Source organism: Panthera tigris, chromosome A1, assembly GCF_018350195.1.
Source record: "Panthera tigris isolate Pti1 chromosome A1, P.tigris_Pti1_mat1.1, whole genome shotgun sequence".
Classification (NCBI taxonomy): Eukaryota; Metazoa; Chordata; class Mammalia; order Carnivora; family Felidae; genus Panthera; species Panthera tigris.
The window spans coordinates 66,858,353-66,883,051 of record NC_056660.1 but is presented as its reverse complement, the minus strand read 5'-3'; the positions used below and the strand labels follow the sequence as shown (position 1 = coordinate 66,883,051).

General features: G+C 42.1%; 1 protein-coding gene across 1 annotated transcript in view; it reads right to left on the bottom strand.

Annotated features, from left to right (window-relative positions):
* Positions 1 to 2,884: 2,884 nt before the first annotated feature.
* DNAJC3 (DnaJ heat shock protein family (Hsp40) member C3) overlaps positions 2,885 to 24,699 on the bottom strand; it is an 88,663-nt gene continuing 66,848 nt past the window's right edge. Inside the window, exons 10-12 of the mRNA XM_042979413.1 lie at positions 8,797 to 8,929; positions 7,797 to 7,945; positions 2,885 to 5,855 (exon numbers count right to left, since the gene is read on the bottom strand). Of these exons, the coding sequence (XP_042835347.1) occupies positions 5,698 to 5,855; positions 7,797 to 7,945; positions 8,797 to 8,929 (440 nt within the window). The 3' untranslated portion in view covers positions 2,885 to 5,697. The remainder of the gene's footprint in view (positions 5,856 to 7,796; positions 7,946 to 8,796; positions 8,930 to 24,699) is intronic.

Sequence of the window (24,699 nt, the reverse complement as noted above, 5' to 3'; positions counted from 1 at the left end):
TCCACTGATGAATGGATAAAGACACACACACAATAGAACATTAGCCCTCAAAAAAGAATGAAATCTTGCCATTTGTAACAACATGGATAGAGCTAGAGTGTATTATGCTAATAAGCAAAGTAAGTCAGAGAAAGACCAGTATTTCACTCCTATGTCAAATTTAAGAAAAAACAGATGAACATATGGGAAGTGGGGGAGAGAGGAAAACAAACCACAAGAGACCCTTAAGGATAGCGAACAAACTGAGGGTTGCCAGAGGGAGGTGGGTGGGGGGTGGGCTAGATGGTAATGGGTACTAAGGAGGGCACTTGTGATGAACGCTGGGTGTTGAAGGTAAGTGATGAATCACCAAATTCTCCTGAAACTAACACTGCACTGTATGTTAACCACCTAGAATTTAAATAAAATTTTGAAAAGAAAACCACCCATGTTTTCACATCTCCCCTAATTAAAGGTTTTTGATAAGAATTAAGGGAATACAAATTAAATTTTAAAAGACTGGTTCAAAACCAAAACGTTTGAATGACAAAGATCAACTTCATGTTTAATTTAAAATTGGGGAGAAGGTAGAGAAGGAAGAAGAACGGTAGTGACCTTGCTGAGAGGAATTTTGAAGTAAACATGACTAATCGTATAGAGGAGAATCTAGAGCAGCACCAACTCCTTCTCATACAAAAGTCACTGAACCTGCCTCTGCTTCTACCAGAAAATGTGTCCAAAAGGCTTCATCTGAGGAAGGCCAAAATATAAAGTTTCCATAACCTGAACCAATCCAACAGCTATTTAAGTACCTACTATGTGTCCTTTTGAAGTTATCAGACCAGAACAGATGGCATTCAATAAATCTCCAAATGAAGATGTTATGAAGGGGAAGTGTCAGGAAGGAAGGGACATGGGGGACGAAACTCGAGGTGGGAGCCGGCTGCTAGCCGGGAGGGGGAGAGGGTGACAGAGTCATGCAGGAGAGTTTGCAGACCACAGGAAGAGCTTTCGTGCTGTGGTCCTAAAATGCAGTGATGGGCTTTGCCATCCATGAACACTTCTCCAGAATTGCTCAGTATCTTTCTGCCTGCACGGCTTCCTGACAGTCCTATTTTTTTATTTTTATTTTTCTGACAGTCCTATTTAAGTGTTCTGCAGCACTTGGTCTAGCAGGTAACAGCTCACGGATACCAGGACAAGCAGGATTCTCTGGGATTTGGTGCCATTTTTCTCCATTGCACAGCAGCCATAATAAACTTCCCCGGGTGTAAAGACCACATCTTACAAGGCCTTCCTTGCATGTTAGCATAACCAGAGTGGATCCAGGTGGAAGAGATGCTATTTTGTACAAAAATTGTACAATTTCCACTCATGAGGTCTTAGTAACTTATAAAATGCATTAAATTCTCGCAAGAAGCCAAACACTGCAACAGGTGATAGAATTAATATAATCCTAAGAAAATACAGTGAAATGTTACTTGTTAGAAGAGTTATCCTTTGCTATCTTTGAAGCATCTTTCACACCGAGAAAAACCCTGAGGATCTGGGAAGAGAAAATGGATCTTCCCTTCCTCTTGTTTTCCTGCCAGCTGTCACATCTGTTGATATTTTCATGATCTTCAGACTAAGGCTGATGGCTCATAGATTGCAAAGACAGCAGGATTATTAGTAAGAATTTGGAAACTGCGCTTTTTGGGAAAGTCCTAAGTATTCTAGTCTTTTAGGATATGCAGGAGACTTAATTGAGAAGAAAGCTATGTGGGTCTGTAGTTGGAAATCGGAGACCACACTGCAAACCCTGTTTTACTTTAACAGAAATGTGCAAATTAAGTATAAAAGTCTTCCAACCAAGCCAATTTAAGTATTAGATTTTAACAGTATTGAAACTGAAGAACTGTCCACTTTAAGGCCTAGCTGTTCTAGGACTTTTGGGGTAAGAAGTTTTAGCTATTTCTGTTTTGTGCTCGGACTTTCCTTCACCTCAGCATGAAGGAGGAGCCCTTTGGTCACCCCGGTCACGGACTACATGTCAGGCGAAGTTGGAAGAGAGACTTCTCCAAATGACTAAAAATGAAGCAAAAGCAAGAAAATAATGATTTGACCATAAATATTTTTATTAAATGTGAAAATACATGGGCATAAAAATATTACCCATATTTGCAGACATATCTGAGACCCATTTCAATTAATTTTCAGTTTCTTTATTAAAACACTAACTTGGGATGGATTAAGTTAGTCTTGCTCACTCAAAACCAGCTATAGCCTTATAGTAGGAGTAATATTTTAACTTCTCCTCAAACATCTCCAGGATCCACCTCCTCCACACTCTTTCCTTCCCCTGCAGGCAGGAGGGGCCGACCACAGACGAGTGCAACAAAACCTGTTACTTATACACAAGGCCACGCAGTGGCTAATCTGACTCTTAAATCATTCAGCAAATGAGATCATCCATTTAAAAAAAAAAAAATTATCCCCACCTATTAACATCATTTGCAATTACAGCATAGACTCTAACAAAAGGAATGATCTGATTTAGAGTAAGGATGTTTATTTGTGGACAAATGAGCATTTGCCTTCCTCCTTCCTTTATAAATACGGAAAAATCACTACGTTCAACGAGGCTGCGTGAACTTCTCTAGGTGCCACCGCTGACGTGTACTCTGAAAATGTCTGTAAGGCCCGTCACTGTGACCTCTGGGCTTTAAGGCAGGCGGCTCAAACACAACCTGACTGAGGAACCACTTTTAATGGAAGTCTCTTACGCACTTTTTTCATGGTAAATGTCACAACTGCTGACCAATTTCATGCCTTTAAAGGTGTAATCTTTCATTTTCCACCATGAATAGGAAATGCTGCCAATTTCAAATTGTGATTCTATGAACTTTTTCCCTACTTGGTTATCAGCATTTTTCTCTTAAAAAAAAAAAAAAAAAAAAAAAGGTAGTTTTTACATTCCATTATCAGAGTCCCCAAAAGTTCTGCTTTCATACTGATATTTAAGATACATTTTTAACACTGACTGAAGACGTTTTAAAGTTAGCATGACGTTCATCCAATTCACAGTAAACTATTGAGGTTGTCCTCCATTTTTCATTTATCCATGGAAAGAAAGCACAAACTTTCAAAACTGGGCACTAAATTAGTTTGTTCTCTTTTAGGACCTTTCTCGCGTTTCTAGGTTGCTGTGCTTGTTCCCGGCTGCTGTGGAAGGCAAAGTGTCCACAGTGTACAGACAAGTGAGACTTCGCTTCCGGAGCTTACTGAGGAGGGAGGGAGGACTTTAATACAGCTAAGGCTTGGCACCTCTCTGGTTTTACTTTTCCAGAAAGAGCCATCATGGTGACCGGGCACCTGCGGGCCCCAGAGACAAGAGCCTAGAGAGTGGCACATGGAAGGAGCCCCAAAACAAGTGCCTTTTCAGTCCGTGCGATGACCTCACCCATCGGGCCAGCAGGAGGAGCGACTTTCCCTCGATGGCCCGGAGGACTGTCTGCCCTGACAGGCGGTAGCCTCTGGCGCCCAGCAGGGCTGGACTCGCGGGTCATTATTTTGTCACTGAGCCCTCTCTGTGGCACTGGCACATGGCACCGTAGCTTCTCTCCTCTGTTCACTGAAGACGAGCAAGTAACTGCACATTTCAGCTACGCCGACTAGACTGAATCCACGGGAAAGGTTTAGGCGCAGGAACGACGGTTACTGCAAGTAGAGAAAACGCAAGCCACCGTCCGGGCAGCTTGGACGGTCCGTGGGGTAATGGCGCCGGGGATGCATCTCCCGCGGCCCAGCCCTCCACCGTCCTGACTCCCTCGGGCTCCTTCTAGACCTCCTCTCTGAATGGAAAGGCAAGTGATTGGATATTTCTTTGTTCTGACTCTGCATGAAAATTCTTACTTCAAAAGTAGGTAGAGGCCATTGCTAGATTGCAAAACGGTCAGTGACGACAGACACTAAAGAACCAGACTGGAAAAAATATATTGCTGACACAGTGGAGTAATGAGATTACTAAGATTAAAGAATAAGCAAAATTGAATTTCCCTTAGAAATCATCTTCACACTGGCTTGAATTTTAAGATACTAAAAAGAAAGGAAAGCTGCAAACTGTTCCCTAATTTTCCAAATGCACTGTTAAGTTTATTGGTAAGAAACAGACTTCTAAGTAGATGTAAAAAAGCACATATATGTTTTGCTTAACTCAACTATGTGATTTTTGTCTCTCAAAGAAATTTTCTTCACGTACGTTGCAGGGTGACCATGGAAGGAAACGCTCTGTGCTTGGCTGCTGTGGTCAGGATGCTTCCCACCACTAAAATTAAAATGCCTGACTTCATAAAAACAATATATTAGAGACCCATACTCGTCAAAATGCTCTGAGGCAAAAAACGAAAACCTTTCCAGAATGAAGGTAATCATTCTTATCTAAAGTAATTCTCTTAGATTTTAAATGCAGCATCAATAGTTCCATAAATATTTAATGCTCTTGATTAAAATAATACTTTTTAGGGAAAAAATTACCCAGTACACAAAGACTGAATACCTTAATTTCTTAAAAGGTAAGAAGACAGAATCCCAAGAAGAGATGCCATCTTGATGATGGAAATACAGCCAGAGCTGACTAGATTTGTAAATGTGTATTTTTCCTGGCAGGAGAACAGCAGACGCATCAAGGTCTGGGCAAGGGGCGGGTCTACAGTTTAACTCCTGCCTCAACAGTCCCATGTGGGAGTGACTGCAACCCCAGAGGGTTGGCCAGGCAGTCAGAGAAGCTGCCCCACCACCCTGATTACAAGTGGGGCACACGGCATTCTTTCTCTCTCTCTCTCTGTCAACTGAGCAACTTGACAGTTCCAAGCCAATCCTGTTACAGGAAATTCTGTTTAACTCACAACTTAAGCTATTAAAGTATTTCAATCCGCACCTCGGTTCTATTTTAGGTAACACCACTGCTGTATTACCCATTCTCCTTTAGTTAATTTGTTTCATATTAAACAAAAGGGCCCATAGATTTTTATGATCAATTCTGTTTCAGTGGTCTTCAGTGTTCTCTTGCAGGTACTGGACATAAAATGCACGCTTAATACCCATCCAAAGTCTGCACCTGGCGATGTCAGCTACCACTGGGCAGCAGGCTTTCTAAAAGGTGGGTTCCGTCCCTCCCTCAGTGCCAGCCGTGCTCACGCCAGCAGAGGTGCAAGTGCGCGTGCATTCACGAGGTTCTGTAATTTCACAGGTATCTGCAAGCAAAGGGACTGACCAAAATCTAAGCCAAGTTGTCCCTAGGACCGCACAGCTCAAAATGTTAATATTCTAAGAATACTAAAACTTAACCTGCTCTCCTGAAAACTACAGCTCCCCCTCCTCGTGCAGGCACTGATGGGCTATGCGAGGCTGTGAAGAAGAACGTCTACCGCTCCGGTGAGAAAACTATGTGAGCGCTTGCACAGGCACACCTCCCTCAGACCCTCTTCCAGAGGCTCAAACATTTACATGAGCTGCTCTGTCAGAAATAGAACGAGTCTTCGCCTCTCTGCCTTCTCAGACCCATCAACCTCCAGTCTAAAATGGGTAAGAACGGATTTTTCCTATTAAAACAACTCTTTGGTCATGGACAAACTAAGAGATTTGAATTTTTTTTTTTTCCATTAGGATCCCGGGACAAGGTTTCTTTCTTTTTAATCTTTAAAAAAATTAAGGAAGAAGAGCAGAAAAACAGCTGGTTTAATTGAAGTGGAATTTAAATCTAAAAGGTCCGCCTGAGCTGAAGGGGTTAAACCCCTGCCATGAGTTCCAGCTTCTGTGGAAAGGGTTGCCTCCACCTCCTTGTTGGCTCTCTGCGTCCAGGGGATCTTCTCCATCATCAAATTTCTTCCTCATTTCTATAAGAAAGAAACCAGAAAATGAAGACCCAGGTATTAACTAAGGCCTGGGGAGGGGGAAGGGAGCATCACAGGATTCCTGGCTTCTCTCTTATCAAATCAGTCATGCCTGACACACAGATCCCGGCTCCCCCATTCCTGCCCAGCTCACAGGTTTGGTCTCAGGAGAAACAGCCTAGAGAAGAAATACCGGTCACAGAAAAAGGGTTGAGGTTCAGGGCTGGAAATGGGTATTCCTTGAAATTCAGGCCCCCTGAATGTTCTCTCCTCACAAGAAGCTACCCAAGGAAATTCTCTGGAAAAAAATAATTGCAAAGAAAGAGACCTCCAAAAGTCACACGCCTATGATCAAAGAGCCACGTCACCGTCCTCACCCCAGTAACACAGCCTCAACAGCTTTCCAGGCCTCACTCTTAGTTCCGTTTGGACTTAAAGTTCCCTGCTGTGCAGCACAGGAGGCTGCCCTCACTGCTGTACCTCTCAGTACCGAGGAGCGTCTCTGACGAGACAGAGACTAATGCAGGCAAACAGAGAAAGGAATCCTGCAGGTGGCAGGAGAGCAAGTGACTACACTCAGACTAGAAAAAACTATTCATCCCTAAAATAAGAACAGGGGCTAAGAAAAAGGAACAGAACCAAAAGAACTCCTAAGCATCAAGAAAAGAACTGCATTTGTAGGTACTTTGTGACTATCGGCCCCAACTCCATTGGTTGGCTCCCTGCCATCCTTAGAGCTCAGCTCCAGGGTCGTCTCCCCACATGCCCACCACCCCCACCCCCGCCGAAGATTCCCAGCTCCCAGTCCATTGTGGCCCCCCCACCTGTCCACTGTGCCAGCTGAAGACAGACGATTTGAGAATGTTGCTGGCACTCGTTTGCTGAGTGAAAAGATAGACTATCCTGCTGTGCTCATTAACTCCATTTCCACCTCCCTTACAGGATTATAAATGCAAATAGAGGGCCATACAGCTTCGATTCCATAGCAGGAACAGATGTTCAAAAAAGATTTGCCAAGGAGGGCACCTGGTTGGCTTAGTCGGTTGGTTAAGCGTCCAACTTCAGCCCAGGTCATGTAGGTTCGAGCCCCATGTCAGGTTCTGTGCTGACAGTGTGGGGCCTGCTTGGATTCTCTCTCTCTCTCTCTCTCTCCAAAATAAATACACTTTAAAAATTAAAAAAAAAAAAATTTGCCAAATGGGCATAAATCTTGAGTCCCTTCTATTTTTGATGAATTTGTCTAGCTCAAGTCATAGCTTCTACTCCTACTGACATGGAAAGGCACAAAAAAGCAATAGGTATTAGCTTAACATTAAATTCCCTCTAGAAATGTCTAAGCATTGTTCAGTATTACCTAATTTCTTCATTTTCTCTCTCGTTTTCCAGGCCATTTTAGCATATGATAAAAACATTCCAGCAACCAGTAAATCTAATGAACATTTGATTCAGGACAAGTTTCCTGGGCTAGGTATACACCTCCCACCCTCACTGCCCGCCCCCCCCCCCCCCCAAAGGCATTCTGGTTTCCTAATTGAGCTCCAAGAAGTTTGGTATAAAGAATTCATCAGTGATCCGGGAAGGTGGAAGGAACCTAAGACATCCCCCTCACTGGTGTAAAATCTGAGGCTCAAAAAGCTCTAAGAACTTTGGCAGTAGAGCTAAGAGTCAAATCAGGCCTTCTGATTCCAGCAAGCTTGTTGGTCTTTCCACTGAGCCAGACAGAAGGGCCCTGAGTCTGACGGGGCCAGGCATGACATCTGGACTTCTGAAACTGCAAGGCGGGGGACCCAGTGGTCCCCAGCTCCTACGGGGTGGCCCTGAGCAGCCCGCCTGTCCCCCCTGTGTGACCCTGTCTCCAAGTCAGCAAAGGAACGGAGCTAGAAGTCTGCGCATCGCAGACTCAGCCATTTCAGAAGAACAGAAAATGCTAAGGACAAACAATACCTGGGTCAGAGAGGACCTCTTTAGCAGCCGCTATGTCAATGAACTTTTTCTCAGCTTTTTTCTTTTCTTCTTCATTCTGGAAGTTATCCGGGTGCCACTGCAATGCTAATTTTCGGTATGCTTTAATGATTTCTTGCTTTTTGGCGTTTCTGAGAAGTATTAAAATAAATAATCATTAGTTAAGCAGTGCCCAACACACAGCCACAAAAAACTAAAAGACAGTTATGACCCCACCGGCAAGTTAGCAACCTGGTTCTTCTAATCGTGCCCATGGTGTCACAGGCTGAACATTAAATATCCAGACTGGATGATCATTAAAGCTGGTCAGGCTTCCTCAGATACTTGTTCCCTAAGATCAGAATCTCACTGGGGAGAAATTACTTTTGATCTTTGCAATGTTCCCTTTAAAAAAAAAAAAAAATCACACAGATGTGTTTTTAAGCTTTCTGAATTTCCAGCCTACCATGATACAAATCTTGGCATTAAAAGAGATACTCTGAGTCTGACACCCACTTTCTATTTTGCATCTGGTTAGCTTACTTAACAAAGGTTCAACTTTTGATAAAAGATTGATGGTTCCTTCTTCAGGGAAAGTGGGTCTGACATTACCCAGCTTTTGTAGATCTCCGTGTGTATAAGTTAATTCTCAAAAGTGCCACTTTATTTTTAGGCCTAGAGTTTTCTTTCCCCCTCTCTCCCTCCTGTCCTCACAAAAGCAAGCTCACTCCTACCTCCTTACCCTTCCTAAATAATCTAGGGTAGGATCTATTCATGCTACAGTGTCCTACCTTTGTCACCAACTACTAATTCCCTATCACTGCAGTACTAGTTGCTATCAAAGAAATCTGCCTGTAACCAAATAGCTTCACTATGTTAAAGATGGTTAGGTTTAATCCATGACGGAAATTACATAAAGAAAGCAATGAATCAGAGAAAAAAGGAAGAGCAATGATAAGCTTTAAAACAGTTGATTAATGTAAATTTTAAATTAATAACTCACCTTTTTACTCCCAAAATTTTATAATAATCTCGTTTCTGTGACTGTTTCAGTAGCCTCTGTGCCTTCTCTAGACCTTCCCGAATCTGCTGATCATTTTCATTGTGTTCCTGAGCAGTTTCATAATCCTGAATAGCTGTCAAATTATGTTTAAGATAATGCTGTTAAAGGTAATGCAATTTGTAACCTCTACTTATCCGGTAAGATTGATACTAAAGTCACTATCCCAACCCTTTACTCTCGTGCAATTACTGCTTAAGAGCCTAAGAAGTTATAGTAATGATTTTGTTAGCAAACTTATGAAAGGCATAGCATAATTAAGGCTGAATTTAGGTAGCTTTTTACTCCCACTCAATCACTGCTATTTGTTTACTTGCCCACCCTCCCACATTACCTTCACCACATCTTTGAGGTATTTTAATACCCATACTTTATACAAAGCAGTCTTAACCATCACTAAGATTGAAGTGATTGCTACAAAGGAAAATAAGACCATGGCAAAGAAAATCTGCACAGTCAGCTATGGGTCCACAGTTCAGAAGAATCAGAGGCTTATAAAGGGAGCCCAAGAGGAACCATCAGCAACCAGAATGTCTGTGTCACCCAGGGGTTTCAACAGGAGCTGTTACAAACCTGATGTTTTTTAAAGTATGAATCAAAGCAAAACAACACACACTGACTGTCCCAGTATGGGAAGTCTGATAACAATCCACATTATGTCTTTTATCTCATTTTCAAATACTTTAATATCTAGAACACAAGGCATCTGGATATCTAAGTCACCCAGAAAAGAGCCAACATAGCCAGCTTGAAACTGCTATCCTTAGAAGGGCCTGCTGGTAAGGCTGGTCCTGGCTGACCTCTCGAAAGACGGGCTGCAGGAGTGTTCCCACCACTCCCTGGTAAGAATGGCTCACCGTGCCTAAATGTCTGTACAAACAATGTGGTTTATGCTAAACATCTTTTTTCCTTCTGGGAGTCTGGAATTTGGGTAGGGGCTGGGCAGAAGGTGCCTACCTGACCAGCCTCAAATAAACACCCTGGGTGGTGGCTCTCTACCAAACTTCCCCAGTAGGCAACACTTCACACATCTTGAGGAATTAGCTTGTCCTACAATTTCACAGAGAAAGACTCTTGGAATCCTCTACCTGGTTTCCTCTGGAATTTGCACCATATGCCTTTTCTCTTTGCTGATACTACTTTGTATCCTTTCACTAGGTTAAATCTTAGCCTGAGTACAACTGTATGCTGAGTCTCATGTGTCCTTCTACCCAATCATCAAATCTAGGAGCGGCCTTGAGAAGCTCCAATACAAGTCTTCCTTATTGTTCTCCCTGGACAGACATCTCAAATAATGGACTGCTGAATGCAAATTCTAGTTTTTATGGAAGTGCAATGCACTGTGGGAAAAGACCTCTCTCTTGATGACATGCCTGAGCATTGGTCTTGGCAACAGCTGATCCTGGAAGGGAGTAGGAAGGCCGATCATCCTTCCTTCTGACATAGTGCTGGAAGGTCAAGAGCAGCCTAATGCCCTGTCACAACAATGCCTGTGTCATTCACCTCACTTTGACTCATCCTGCAGGCATTTCATCATCTCATATCATCACAGGAACAAGGGTGAGTACAGGACAATGAGGTATTTCGAGAGACCACATTTACATAACTTTTATGACAGTATTTTGTTATAATTATTCCGTTTTATTATTCATTAATACTGTTGTATTATTGTTTATTATCACTGTGCCTAATAAGTGAAACTTGATCATGGATATGTATGTATAGGAAAAAACAGTATATATAGGGTTCAGTACCATCTGCAGTTTTGGGCATACACTGGGGGACTTGGAAGGTATCCCCTGCATAAGGGACAGTTACTGTCATAAGCCTGCACTCCATAGAAAATGCACCCATGCTACCTTTGGCCCGTCGGGGGGTATGTTTAAATTTTTATCCTAATTCCTACCTCAGTGCATTAGTATTGCGTATTAATACGAAACATTACTACAGTCACCCAATCCACAATGACAACATAAAATACCTTTCCAATTTAGTACACAAAACCATCATAAATAGTAGTGAGGATTAACTTTAAAATTAATACCCATAGCACTTGATGCCACAATCTAGTAAGGAAATGTACTTTGAAGGAATTTAATACAAAATGTTTCAATATATGCCATTTTGCTATTAATGCAAACTCTACATTTTAAACATGTTTTAATTCTTAAATGTTCAGACTGTCTCCTTCGAAGCAGTCTTCTATCTTTTGTTAAAACTTAAAGTAGGCACATTTTTCCCCATACAGAAAAAATATAAAATTATATAGGTTGTTTCCTACATTCACATGATTACAGGTAGGTAATTTAATTAGAAACTTACTATAGGTGATGTTAAAACTTCCCATGGACATTATATTTACTCCGATTCCACACTCTAAGGAGGAATCTTCAAAAAAATAAAAATAAGTAACACCCAATTATGTTTATCCCATACTGTCATTAAGCATCCGTGAAAAGCAGAATAAACCAGAAATATTCAGGCCCTGAATAAACCGTCTATTACATATCAGCCAACTCATTTTCTATCCTCTGAATCTAAAAAATCTTCCCAAATCCTTTTTCTGCCAGTCTCCCCAGTCGATTCCTAGGGAACAAAGCAAACTAGACCAAGCTGGCAGACAGAGGTGGGCACATCCCTTCCATCCCACTCTCCCACAGAAATGACACACACAAAAATAATAGAATCATGGCAGCACCAAAAACAGCAGCAGACCAGAAATTTTCAGAAATTTCTGAAAGAAAGGTTTATTCATTATTACCATGATCCCATTTGATTCCTACGTGTAGAGAACCCCAGTGCAAGCAGAGGCCCTCGCAGATGTGGGAGCCATTGTGTTTGGCCAAGGATCCTCACTTCAGCATTCAGCAAGCAGGGGCAGCTTACATAACCACCAGGACAGCTCGGGAGAGAACTGAGGGATGTCTGGGCGGGCTCTCCCTGTGAGTGTGCAGCCGCCACTGCTGCATTCGCCCCACCAGGGCCCAAGAATCAGCCTCTGAACCGAACAGAAGATGCGCACGTGGCGCGGCCCCCGATGTGGCTGTGGGAACCAGGAAGAGTGGCAGAACCAAGCCCACAGATACTCCAGATCTCTACAACAGACCTGGACTAAACAAGGACAAGAACTCCACCCAATAAGTAAAATGATTAATTTCCTGTTCATTTTGGCGACTGGGCCAGATGGCAAGCGCCACAGGGGAAGTCTCCCTGCGAACAGTCCCACCCACTTAAAGCCTGCTTTAAGCTCCCCAGTGCAGAAGCAGCATTTCAAAGACAGATGTGCACAGCTGCAAAAGACTGCCTCTTCCAGTCCTTCAGTCCACTAGCAAATCCCAAAAACTATGTCCAGAATTTACCTGCTTCTCACCATTTCTCCAATGACCAATGTGACATATGCAGTCCACCATTAATACACCTGAACAGCTGTTTCCGGCTTCTACCCTTATCCCCCTAAAAGTCTATTCTCAGTACAGGGACCTAGAGAGCCTCTAAAAAAGAACATCAGACCCCAATATAAATATGTCCATGGACACCAACCATCTCCTCCAGGATATCATGCAAAACAAAGTGTACAAGGCCTGCTAAAATTAGCTAATATCAGCCATGAATCCAAGATGAGAGGGGGAAGCAATAGTGAGAAAGCCCAAAAACAAAAACAAAAACTTTCTAGGAGTATGGGCTCACCCTAAAGTGACAACCTATATCCTTTGCATATTATGAGAACCATGAAACCCAAAGCCAGACAGAGTGGAGATAAAGCAAAGACCTTACTCAGGAAAAGACAGAGAGAAAAAAGAGAATACGAGAAGAGAAAATAGCCCTGAGCAGCACATCTCAGAAAACCCCAGCAACTATGTGCTCTCTGAAGGTGAGGGCTCACCCTCAAGTGTAAAAGATATACCCCTTTGGTAGCAAAGGAAGTGGGCAGAGGGGCAGCAGGGCTGGCAGCTGATGACCTGGACACGGTTTGGTTCAGAGAAGCAGAGAGGGCAGAGCTATGTAGAAAGGCCATTTTAGCAGGAGGCAGAATGTCTGTGGAAACAGTGAAGCAGAGAGGACTGCAACTGCTAAGTACAGAAGGCTGCCCTATCCCCAGCACTCCCTTATACACACACACACACACACCAAAGGACTTGCCCACAAATAGCTAGGGCAGGATAATTCATTTTAATGGTACAGCATCGGGGCGCCTGGGTGGCTCAGTCAGTTAAGTGCCTGACTCTTGGTTTCAGCTCAGGTCATGGTCTCACACTTCCTAGGTTCGAGGCCCATGTTGGGCTCCATGCTGATAGCTTGGAGCCTGCTTGGGATCCTCTCTCTCTCTGCCCCTCCCCTGCTCATGCGCTCTCTCTCTCAAAATAGATTTTTAAGAAAATGGTATAGCATCAATTCAAGGACAGCTTTTAAATAGAGACAGGAAAAGAGCACCAAGACTTACCCTGATGAACACACATCAGAACAGTAGCCGAACACATGAGAATTCTGAGCAAACATGCCATGAATTTTTAGAACTTATCCAATCACCTCTTGTAAGGGTAATCACAAAGCAGAATAAGAACTCAGCAAAGAGAGAGTGAGACAAAGAGGAGACAAAAACGTGAGTAGTCAATACTCAAGAAGATCACAACTATCATAGAATTACAGATGAAATGAGAAGGAGCACCGGAAGCAGCATCATATGGAAAAAAAAAAGGATCTAACAAAATGAAATGGAAATAAAGAGTTTAAGAAGACTCGAGAAAAAACAGCAGCTATACCTGACAAGCAAAGGGAATACAACCTACACATAATTAGATCTCGGAAGGAGAAAACCAAACCAGTAGAACAAAACAATTCAAATATTTTTAAAATTTTTTTAAAGTTTATTTATTATTGAGAGACAGAGAGACACAGAGTGTGAGCAGGGGAGGGATAGAGAGAGGGGGAGACACAGAATCCGAAGCAGGCTCCAGGCTCTGAGCTGTCAGCACAGAGCCCAACGCAGGGCTCAAACTCACAAACTGTGAGATCATGACCTGAGCTGAAGTCGGTCGCCTAACCAACTGAACCACCCAGGCGCCCCCAGATTAAATTTAAGACATTTTCAATCTGTAAATTCATTTGTTATTTCAGGAAAGGGCACACTAGGTGTCAGGGCAAACTGGATGGTAACAGTAAAGAGGAAGACCTATGCTGGCTAGTCTAATTATGCATTTGAAAGATGAGGGCTCTTTGAACCTGGCCCCAGATTTTCCAGAGCAATATTCTGTGCCAGGGGACAATGGAACAATAACTTCAAGATACAGAAAAAGTGTGAGCAAAGGATTTTCTTATCTAACCAAACCATCCTTTTAAGAATAAAGATACAAACGTAAAAGAAATGAGAAAATAAATTTTCCTAGGAACCCCTCGAGGATGAACTCACCAAGGAGAAAGCTAGAGAAACCACAACCAAAGGAGGGATGAAGAAGAAAAAGAATAGAACTGGTAAGTCAAAAGCCTTAGTTCTTGGCAAAAATCAATACATATCTCTAACCTAATCAGGAAAAGAAAGCAGGATCAAAACCAAAAATAAGAAATAAGTGACAAATAAGATAGAAGAAATTAAAATAATGAGACTACTTTGCTAAATCTGAAAACTCAAATGAGTAACACAAACTGATCCTAAAAGAAAAACTAAACAGAACAATTTTCACAGAGAAATAAAGCCACAGGCTTTCCACAAAGATATGGAACTGAAAAGGAAAATTTCCAAATAATTACAAAAAACTACCCTAATTGATAGTTTGCTATATATAAAAATCTGGGGTAAACAATAATTCTTCCTCAGAGTTTTTTGAGAATACTGAAATACTCCTTTCTGGACTTGGTAGGAGGGGATATGAGACAGGAAGCGGTGTTCACGAGCAGAATTTAGCAGTCACAGATACATGCGTTGCTAATAGCAGACCTTCAAAGTGCTTAAAGGAAAAATGGACAATATTAAAGGGAGAGATAAGAAAGTTTGCAACCTTCACAACAGGTAATTAAAGATCTTGAAACTCTCCTCTCTCAGCAATTGATGGGAAAACTAACAAACATTACATGCAACAACTGCAGATACACATTATTTTCAAGTTCACACAGAACAGTCAGCAAAAACAGACACCATACTGGACTAAAAGACAGGTATACATAAATTTAAAAGGAAGGAAATCACATGAAGTATGTACAGTGACCACATAAAATTAATAAGATACCACCAAACATTTCAAAATTTAAAAAAAATCCAAATAATCCATGTGTCAAAAAAGAAGGGAATTAGAATACATTTCAAACCAAATGATAATGAAAACAAAATATGAGACGTACAGCTTTAAATGCTTATATTGAAGGGCGCCTGGGTGGCTCAGTCGGTTGGGCATCTGACTTTGGCTCAGGCCATGATCTCACAGTCCGTGAGTTTGAGCCCCGCATCAGACTCTGTGCTGACAGCTCAGAGCCTGGAGCCTGCTTTGGATTCTGTGTCTCCCTCTCTTTCTGCTCCTCCCCTACTCATGCGCTGTCTCTCTGTCTCAAAAATAAATAAAAACATTAAAAATTTAAATGCTTATACTGAAGGAAAAAAGAAAGAGAGAGAGACCTAAAATCAGTGGCAATTCAACCACAAAAAGCCAGAAAAGCACAAAGTAAACCCAAAATAAGTCAAAGGAAGGAAACAAAGAAGAAATCAATGAAATAAAGGAAAATCATAGAAAACATTAATAAATCCCTAAAGTTGTTGCCTTTAAAAGACCAATAAATTTGGCCAAACTCAAGCTATATTAAGAAGGAAAAAAAGAATTACAAAACTATCAGTATTAGAAGTTAAAGAGAGGCACCTAGGTGGCTCAGTGGGTTAAGCATCCGACTTCTACTCAGGTCATGATCTCGCGGTCCGTGAGTTCGAGCCCGGCGTCAGGCTCTGTGCTGACAGCTCAGAGCCTGGAGCCTGCTTCAGATTCTGTGTCTCCCTCTCTGCCCGCTTGCGCTCATGCACACTCTCTCAAAAATAAACATTAAAAAAAAGAGGACATATGATATGGTTCTATTAATATGAAGATCTAGAATTGAAAAAACTAAATGAGGAAAATCAGGACAAGGGCTGCCTGAGCAGTGGATCGGGACTGATTGGTAAGGGACAAGAGGAAAATATAATGTTCTGCATCTTGATAGGAGTTTGCGTTTGACACTCTCTTTAACCAAAATTTTAGTCAGGCTCCTCTGAGACCTCTTTCTAAGGGCCTGATCTTGGGTTTTCCTCTTGGTTGTTATAGAATCCAGTTTGAGCAAAAATCCTGCTAAGTCAGTTTAGCTAACATCTCCCTAATTTTGGTATCTGACCAAATCTGAATTTGTATCTGATCAATTTTCTCATTCCCTACCCTGGCCTGCCATCAGCAAGAATCCAGTTGAGTCCATCTAGCAAGAATCCCCCCTTTCCATGATGTTTCCTCTTGGTAATTTTCCATCCAGTGACCCCCACGATGCTCCTTGGTTATAAATCCCCACTTGTCCTTGTTGGTGTCAGAGTTGAACCCAGTCTCCCACTCACTGCAAGACCCCACACTGCAGTAGTGGTCCCTACACCTATGGTGATTAGCCACTCCCCTTCACAAGAATAAAGCCTTCCTTAAGGTCTTTAACAAGTGTCACAAATAATTTTCTTTTTAATAGATGACATGGGTATCAGAACTCAGGATTGGTATCCCTAAGATTTGTGCATTTCATTGTATCTAAAACTACTCTCCCTCAATAAGGAATAAAAAGGAAAACAGTAAACAAATTCTAGTTAATGATATGCCAGTTGAAGTATTTGGGGAAAAGTAAACTAAAGTCTACATTGTTTGGAAATGCATCTAAAAAAGATGAACTGACAGAAAAATAGAGGGATAGGCAGATTAAATATGACAAAACATAATAAAATATTAACTTCAGAATCTAGATAGTGAGGACATGAGTGCTTACTGTAAAATTCTTTCTACTTCTCTCTGTATTTGAAATTTCTCATAATCACATGTAAGGGGGAATGTTTCCCTGCTTTGAGGCTGTCCTAATAAAGACAATGGAAATCATAAATTTTCTACCACCTTGTTTTCTACATACTCATTCTTAAGACAACGACCTTATCCAAGAACTCTTATAATATAGCGTCATCATGTAAGAAAACAGTGAGCTATTTCTGATATTATTAAAGTCAAACTCCATGCATGTAACTACTTCCTACAGTAGACTGCATTCCAACATTAGACTGAGGGCAAGCTTAACCATTACATTTTAGGCTGATTTAAATAGTGTAGAGGTAATTCTGTACACTGGGACTTCCTCTAGGAAGTCCATAACATGGACATAACATGGCCTGCACACTAACTGAAGCTATATATCAATGTGCTCTATACATAGGTGTTGAATTTTTCACTTGGAAAAGAGATAGTGTCAACAGTAAAATACAAAGAGAGAATTTCAGTTTGTCAGACTATGAAATTCTAAATCCTGCACTATAATTTCTCTATCAATAGTCAGGAGATCTCACCAACTGTATTTAAGCCCTGGAGTAGACAGACATAAATATAGGCCTTGTTCCATGTACTTAGTCTGTCTCTATTGTAACATGATAAATACTTGGGTTTGTTTTTATTTCTCTTAAAGAAGTCACTTCAATATTTGAGGTCACACAAAAACCTATCAAATGTCTTTCTTCCCCCTATCCAAACTTCCCCTCTGTCCAGTCAGATGTGCCTGTCACCACTGGAAAAGCAAAGGACCCTATCATTCTCCTGCCCCTGGACTTCTGTTCCAGCTACATCTCCCACACCTGGTGTCTGTCCCAATTTTTTTCCTTTTTTTCCAATACTTTAAGCTTTTGATCATTTGGAAATTAGCTTGTAACGTATCTTTTTCTGCCGCATAATGCTGCTGAACTACTGTAAATATTTCCATTTCTCCATCTCCTATTAAGCTCATGGATTCCTTGGTATTTCCTAGAGGAAGTCCCAGTGTTGCCAAGATACAAGTGGTACCATGTTTTGCCCAGTAATATATGATATGCAAATGTGCTAAATCTAAGCTGATTGGTAAATGTGCTAATCCCCACAGAGCAGGGAGCTTCGTAGTCTCCCCTGTAACCATGCACTTTTATTTTTTTCAGTAATCTCTATACCCAATGTGGGGCTCAAACTCATGACCCTAAAAGCAAGAGTTGGAGGCTCTACCAAATGAGCCAGCCAGGCACCCCTGAAACCATGCACTTCTAAAAAGAAAAGAAGGGGCTATGGCTAAGCAGTCTGTATGTAAATAAAAATGGAGGCCAGACTTACAGTTCATGAATTTATAACCAAAGGACTTAAGCAATCCACATATATAGCATCTTACACTAGTTGTCTTTACAAAGGACTAAGCCATTTTCTAGGCTAACAACCTGCTTCTAACTCCTTAGGTGAAGCTAAGGGAGATGCACCTATTTCAAGACGTGGAAGGTTCAAAAATACCTGCTTTCAAGATTCTGACTACGTGGGCCCATAGTTATATGACTAGCATCATCAGAACAGATGACCCGTGAACATTGTCGGGGTTAGGGCACTGACCCCCCTACACAAAAGAAAATCTGTATATAGTTGATTCCCCAAAAACTTAACTAATAGTAGCCAGTGCTGACCGGAAGCCTCACCCATAACATGAACAGTGGATTAACACAGATTTTGTATATATATTATATGTTGTATTGTTACAATAAGGTAAGCTAAAGAACAAAATTTAAATCCTAGGAAAGAAAAAATACATTTACACTACTGTACTGTATTTATCAAAATAAATGTACATGTAAGTGAACCCATGCAGTTCAAACCCATGTTGTTCAAGGGTCAACTGTATACAAGCAGCTTCCAACTTACAAAGCTAACTTTAGATATGATCTTAAATACAACCAATCTCTTCCCTTCCTTCTCCCCATATATTAGGAACCAGGGAATCTGGCCAATGACCTCAAAAAAAAAGCAGCAGCCATGACAAATATGATCCACTCTCAGTCCTTCCTGACTCAGGATGAGCCCTGTAGCTCTATACCTGCCCCCAACACTGCCTAACATGTAAGTGGTGGCACAGGCACTTGCTTATATCACAAGGAATAGAAATCTATCCGTGTTTTATGTAAATATCCTAAAATTAGCCACTGTTCCTCATATACTACTGTACTGGGGGGCATAAGAGCACTGAAGCAAGGAGGTGGTATAAATCTTGAACACAGAATATTTTTGTGGAAGATGGTGAGCCTAGAGAGTGTCATGAGATAGTGTCCCAGGATAAGCAAGAGGACACAAGAATCTGTACACAGGACATCAAAGACAAACTTTATCTATTTTACAATTTTGCCCAGACCAGCTCTTTATCTAGAAAAAGTACTACTCGGCTCCTTTTCTTAGAATTCTGGATATCCATAGCAATACCAGAACACCTGTGTCAAATGGAGTTAATGCAGCAGTCACAGATTGGACCTAGAAGCTAGGCATCCCATACAACTGTTTATAGAGAGAAGTCAATGCAAGGTCCAAACAACTGTCCTGAAAATGAATATAATGGAAACAATGTACCAAAAAACATAGGAGGAGTGTTCTGGAGTCTGAGAAGTCTCTTGGAGTTGGGCCTTTCCTGGTCTTTGGGGTGAGGGTAACAAGATGACCTGGAACTGTGGCTTCTGCCAGTGATCCTCTCCCCGTCTGATGGTAGAGAAGGTGGAGAAACACCATGGGCAAGAACGAGGTCCCCAGTGTAGGAAAGTCTTTGGCTTGGGGTTACAGAATACTTGCCCTGGCACCTAGCCAGCACGCTGTGAGGAAGCCCAGGCCACATGCAGAAGGTACAGGCAGGTGCTCTAGCCACCAGCCCCAGCTAAGGCCACTGCCAACAGCCAGCATCAACCTCAAGCCACGTGACTAGGTAAGGCTTCAGATAACTCCAACCACTATCTTTGGAGTTTTCCAGCTGAGGCCACAAACTGTCCTGTCATTTCGTGTGGTTGCACCACAATGTGAACGTACTCGTACCTTAAAAACAGCTAAAGATGCTGGAGACAGCAGGAGTAAGAGAACCCTAGGCTTGCCTCATCCCACAAATACAACTACATAACTATGAAGTCATCCTCAATACCCCCAAAATCCATCTGAAGACAGGAAAAACAAACTCCACAACTAAGAGTGGAGAAGAGGCCACCTCAAAAGAGGCAGGAAGTGCAAAGACACTCTTTGGGAGAAAAACAGATTGTGGCCACTGTGGTGGGGACAGTGCGGGAGTCATAGAGAAGGGCAAGAGACAGAGTACCACACAGAGGAGCACGCAGGGAAAATAAATCACCATAGCAATTGGCTAGGAAAGTGAGAGGACCCGAATTTTGCAGGTTCTTACAACCAGCGGGGCTTACAGCCTGGAACTTTAGGGTCAGCGTGATTGGCTCTGGGAGAACTTAGAGCACATTGTACTGCTCTTGGAGAAAAGGCTGGGCAAACAGCCCGCGGACATACAGCATGGAAACAGCAATTGGAAGAGCACCAGGGGCACACAGTGGGAGGTTAGCTGCTCATTTCAGAGTGTGTCCCCGAGAAACAGCATTCAAACATAGGCCCCCCCTGGGAACAAAGGAACCGGTCAGCACCATTTCCCTGCCCTGCCCCTGAGCATAAGCACAGAGCCCGGACGCTCACTACCTAACTTGCTTACACCAAGCTCCCCTTCCCCCCACGCACCAGAAGAACTGCCCTTCCCAGTCAGGCCCACTTCAGTCCCAGTGTGACTGGCACCCTCCCCCAGACAAGCCCAAACCCCTTCTGACACCTCATCTCCCCATCCAGGAGTTTTCCAAGGCCTCAGTTCCAGCGGCAGCGACAACACGTCACATTTCACAAGCCGACCAGAGCACAACTAGTTAGAACTCACCACGTTCAGGCCAGAGATCAAGCAATGTCCACAACAGGCAAAGAAAGGCTCTGGAGATGACCAGCCTGAAGGATAAAGCAGCAGGGGCACAAGAGCAGAGCACACGCAGTACACACTGGAGACGCTCCTGGAAGAGCCAGGCCTTGGGGAACAGGGGACACTACAGAGCACTACGGGACCTCTTCTTCATAAAGCCATCACCCTCAAGAACAGGAGAGAGTTGCCTTTCCTAGCACACAGAAGCAGGCACAGAGACTTAGACACAATGACAAGATAGAAGAATTAGTCCCAAACGAAAGAATAGGACAAGGCCATTGCCAGAGATCTAAAGCAAAACGGATACAAGTAACATGCCTGGTGGAGGGAGACTTTAAGGATAATCACTGGACTTGGGAAAAGAGTGGAGAACATGAGTGAAACAACAGAGATAAAGAATAACATAGCAGAGATAAAGGGCTCAATAAATTAAATGAGAAACACACTTGATGAAATGAACAGCAGGCTGGAAGAAGCAGAGGAATGAACTAATGACCTAGAAGACAAGAACGGAAAGTGATCTAGTTGAACACAAAAGAGAGTAAAAAGAATTATGCAAAATGAGAATAGACCCAGGGAACTCATGACTCCATCAGATGTAGTGACACAAACATAATAACATTCAGGGGTACCGGGGTGGCTCAGTTGGTTAAGCGTCCGACTCTGGATTTTGGCTCAAGTCATGACCTCACAGTTTGTGAGATCGACCCCACATCAGGCTCTGTGCTGACAACTCAGAGCCTAGAGTCTGCTTCAGATTCTGTCTCCATCTCTCTCTGCCCCTCCCCCACTTGTGTTCTGTCTCTGTGTCTCTCAAAAATAAACAAACATTGGGGCTCCTCGGTGGCTCAGTCGGTTAAGCGTCTGACTTTGGCTCAGGTCATGATTTCACAGTTCGTGGGTTCAAGCCCAGCGTCAGGCTCTATACTGACAGCTCAGAGTCTGGAGCCTGCTTCGGATTCTGTGTCTCCCTCTCTCTCTCTGCCCCTCCCCACTCATGCTCTGTCTCTCTCAAAAATAAACATTTAAAAAATTTTTAAATAAGCATTAAAATATTAAAAAATAAATAAAAAGCTTCTGCACAGCAAAAGGAAACAATCAACAAAACTAAAAGGCAACCTACAAAATTGGAGACGATATCTGTAAATGACATATCTAATAGAGGGTATATAAAGAACTTGTAAAACTCAACACCCAAAAAACAAATCATCCAACTTAAAAATGGACAAGGGGCCAGGATGGCAGAGCAGCATGGAAGGTTTTTTCTTGCCTCTCGTGTCCCTGAAATGCAGCTAAGATCGACACCAAAACATCTTGTACACCTAGAACACTGAATTGAGGATTAACACAGCAATCTGCACAATGTGAACCACAGAACTCAGCAAGTACATAGTGCAGAGAGGTTAACTGGGGGAGGGAGAAGCCATGGAGGGTAAGGAGCTATTTTTGTTTGTGTCGAGAGGACAGAGACAGGGAGGAGAGTACAGGAAAAGCACTTCCCCTGAGAGCAGCTGAGGAGAAAGAGAAAAAGTGGAAATACCCGCAACTGACTGAACAAGAAAGGGAGAAAGGAGAGGGTTTAAATAACATTGACTCTATAGGGAGTGCAGAGTCTGAAACCCTGCAGCTCAATATCTGGCAGAGCTCTGGTGGGAAGGACGAATCCCCAGGAGAGAGAATGAGGTCTGAGAGGTCCTTGGGCCACAGGGGGAGAGGTGGTTCCCCTGCTGGGAGGACACTGGGTAGAGGCTGTGCAGCCTCGCCACAGGCAAAGGTCCCAGCAGACCCTGGACAACAGCCACGTTCACTGGTGTTGGAAGAAGGACATTAAGGGTGAAACCTGGTGCCAGATGCGTGTTGTGATTTACCATAATCCCTGAAACCCTGCTGCTACACGATCACGTGAACTTTTTCTGGGTTTTTTCTGGGGTGGGCCAAAACCCAGTTGCAGTCTTGGGGCATCTGCAGCAGCGCAGTCGCCCCAACGTTCCTGGGGGTGGGCCGGCACCCAGCCATTGCTCAGTAAGACCCTCCCCCAGAGGCATACATGTCTACACACGACACAACGATCCACCCCAGTAATTAAGCAGCACCATCTAGTGGAAAACAAAGTGTTACACCAAGCCCTGTCCAACTGGGCTAACTGCTCTAGAGGAACACAAGTCTCTCCGCCTGCTTAGTTTATGGACTCTAAAGTGCTTCGTAGTTTGACTTCTAGCGGAAACTGGATATAATTTCAATTGTATTTCATTCTGTTCACTGGTCCATGTATCCAATTTATTTTCCCTTTTCCTATTCTTGAATACAGAAAGATAAATCTATTTTTATTTTGTTTTATAAAAAATATTTAATTTTTCTACTGTATTTTTGTAAATTTTTTAAATTCTACTTTATTTTCATCATTTCATTCTATTTTATTGTATTCATTTTTTATATTTTCAAATGTTTTCCTTTTTTTTTCTTCTTTCCCTTTTTTCTCTATTCTATCAAGGTTCTTAAAACAACCAGATGAAAACACACATAGGATCTAGCATCCTTTATTTGATTTTTTTGTGTGTTGTTTTCAATTTTTTAATTTTAATTTTTTTACTTTACTAATTATTTTCCTTCCTTCAAAACGACAACACGAAGGAATTCACCCCAAAAGAAAGAACAGGAAGAAATGACAGCCAGGGACTTAACACAGATACAAGCATGATGTCTGAACCAGAATTTAGAATCACGATAATAAAAATACTAGCTGGGGTGGAAACAAGCATAGAATTCCTTTTTTCAGAAATAAAAGAAGTAAAATCCAGTCAGGTCAAAATTTAAAAATGCCATAACTGAGATACAATCTCAAATAGGTGCCACAGTGGCAAAGATGGATGAAGTAGAGCAGGAATTCAGCAATACAGAGGACAAAGTTATGGACAAACTGATAAAGCAGAAGACAAGAGGGACACTAAGGCAAAAGCACACGATTTAAGAATTAGAAAACTCAGTGACTCATTAAAAAGGAATAACATCCGAATCATAGGGGTCCCATAAGATGAAGAGAGAGAAAAAGGGGTAGAAGGTTTATGTGAGCAAATCATAGTGGAAAACTTTCCTAACCAAGGAACGACACAGACATCAAAATCCAGGAAGCACAGAAAACTCCCATTAGACTCAACAAAAACTGACCATCAGCAGGGACTATCATAGTCAAATTCACAAAATATTCAGGCAAGGAAAGAATCATGAAAGCAGCAAGGGAAAAAAAGCCCTTAACCTATGAGGGAAGACAGATCATGTTTGCAGCAGACCCATCCACAGAAACATGGCAGGCTAGAAAGGAGAGGCAGGATATATTCAATGTGCTGAATTAGAAAAATATGCAGCCAAGAATTCCTTATCCAACAAAGTTGTCACTCAAAATAGAAGGAAAGATTAAAAAGTTTCCCAGACAAACAAAAACTAGTGGAGTTCATGACCACTAAACCAGCCCTGAAATTTTAAGGTGGACTCTGTGAGAAAAGATTAAAAAAAACAGAAACAAAAACAAAAACAAAAAAGTCCAAAAGCAATAAAGACTAGAAAGGACCAGAGAACACAACCAGAAACTCCAACTCTACAGGCAACATTATGGCAATAAATTTGTATAAGTACTCACTCTAAATGTCAATGGACTAAATGCCCCAATCAAAAGACACAGGGTAACAGAATGGATAAGAAAATAAGATCCATCTACATGCTGTTTACAAGAGACCCATTTTACACCTAAGGACACCCTCAGATTGAACAAAAGGGGATGGAGAACCATATCCTGCTAATAGTCACCAAAAGAAAGCCAGAGTATCCATACTTACATCAAACAACTAGATTTTTTAAAATAAAGACTGTAATAAGAGATGAAGAAGGGAA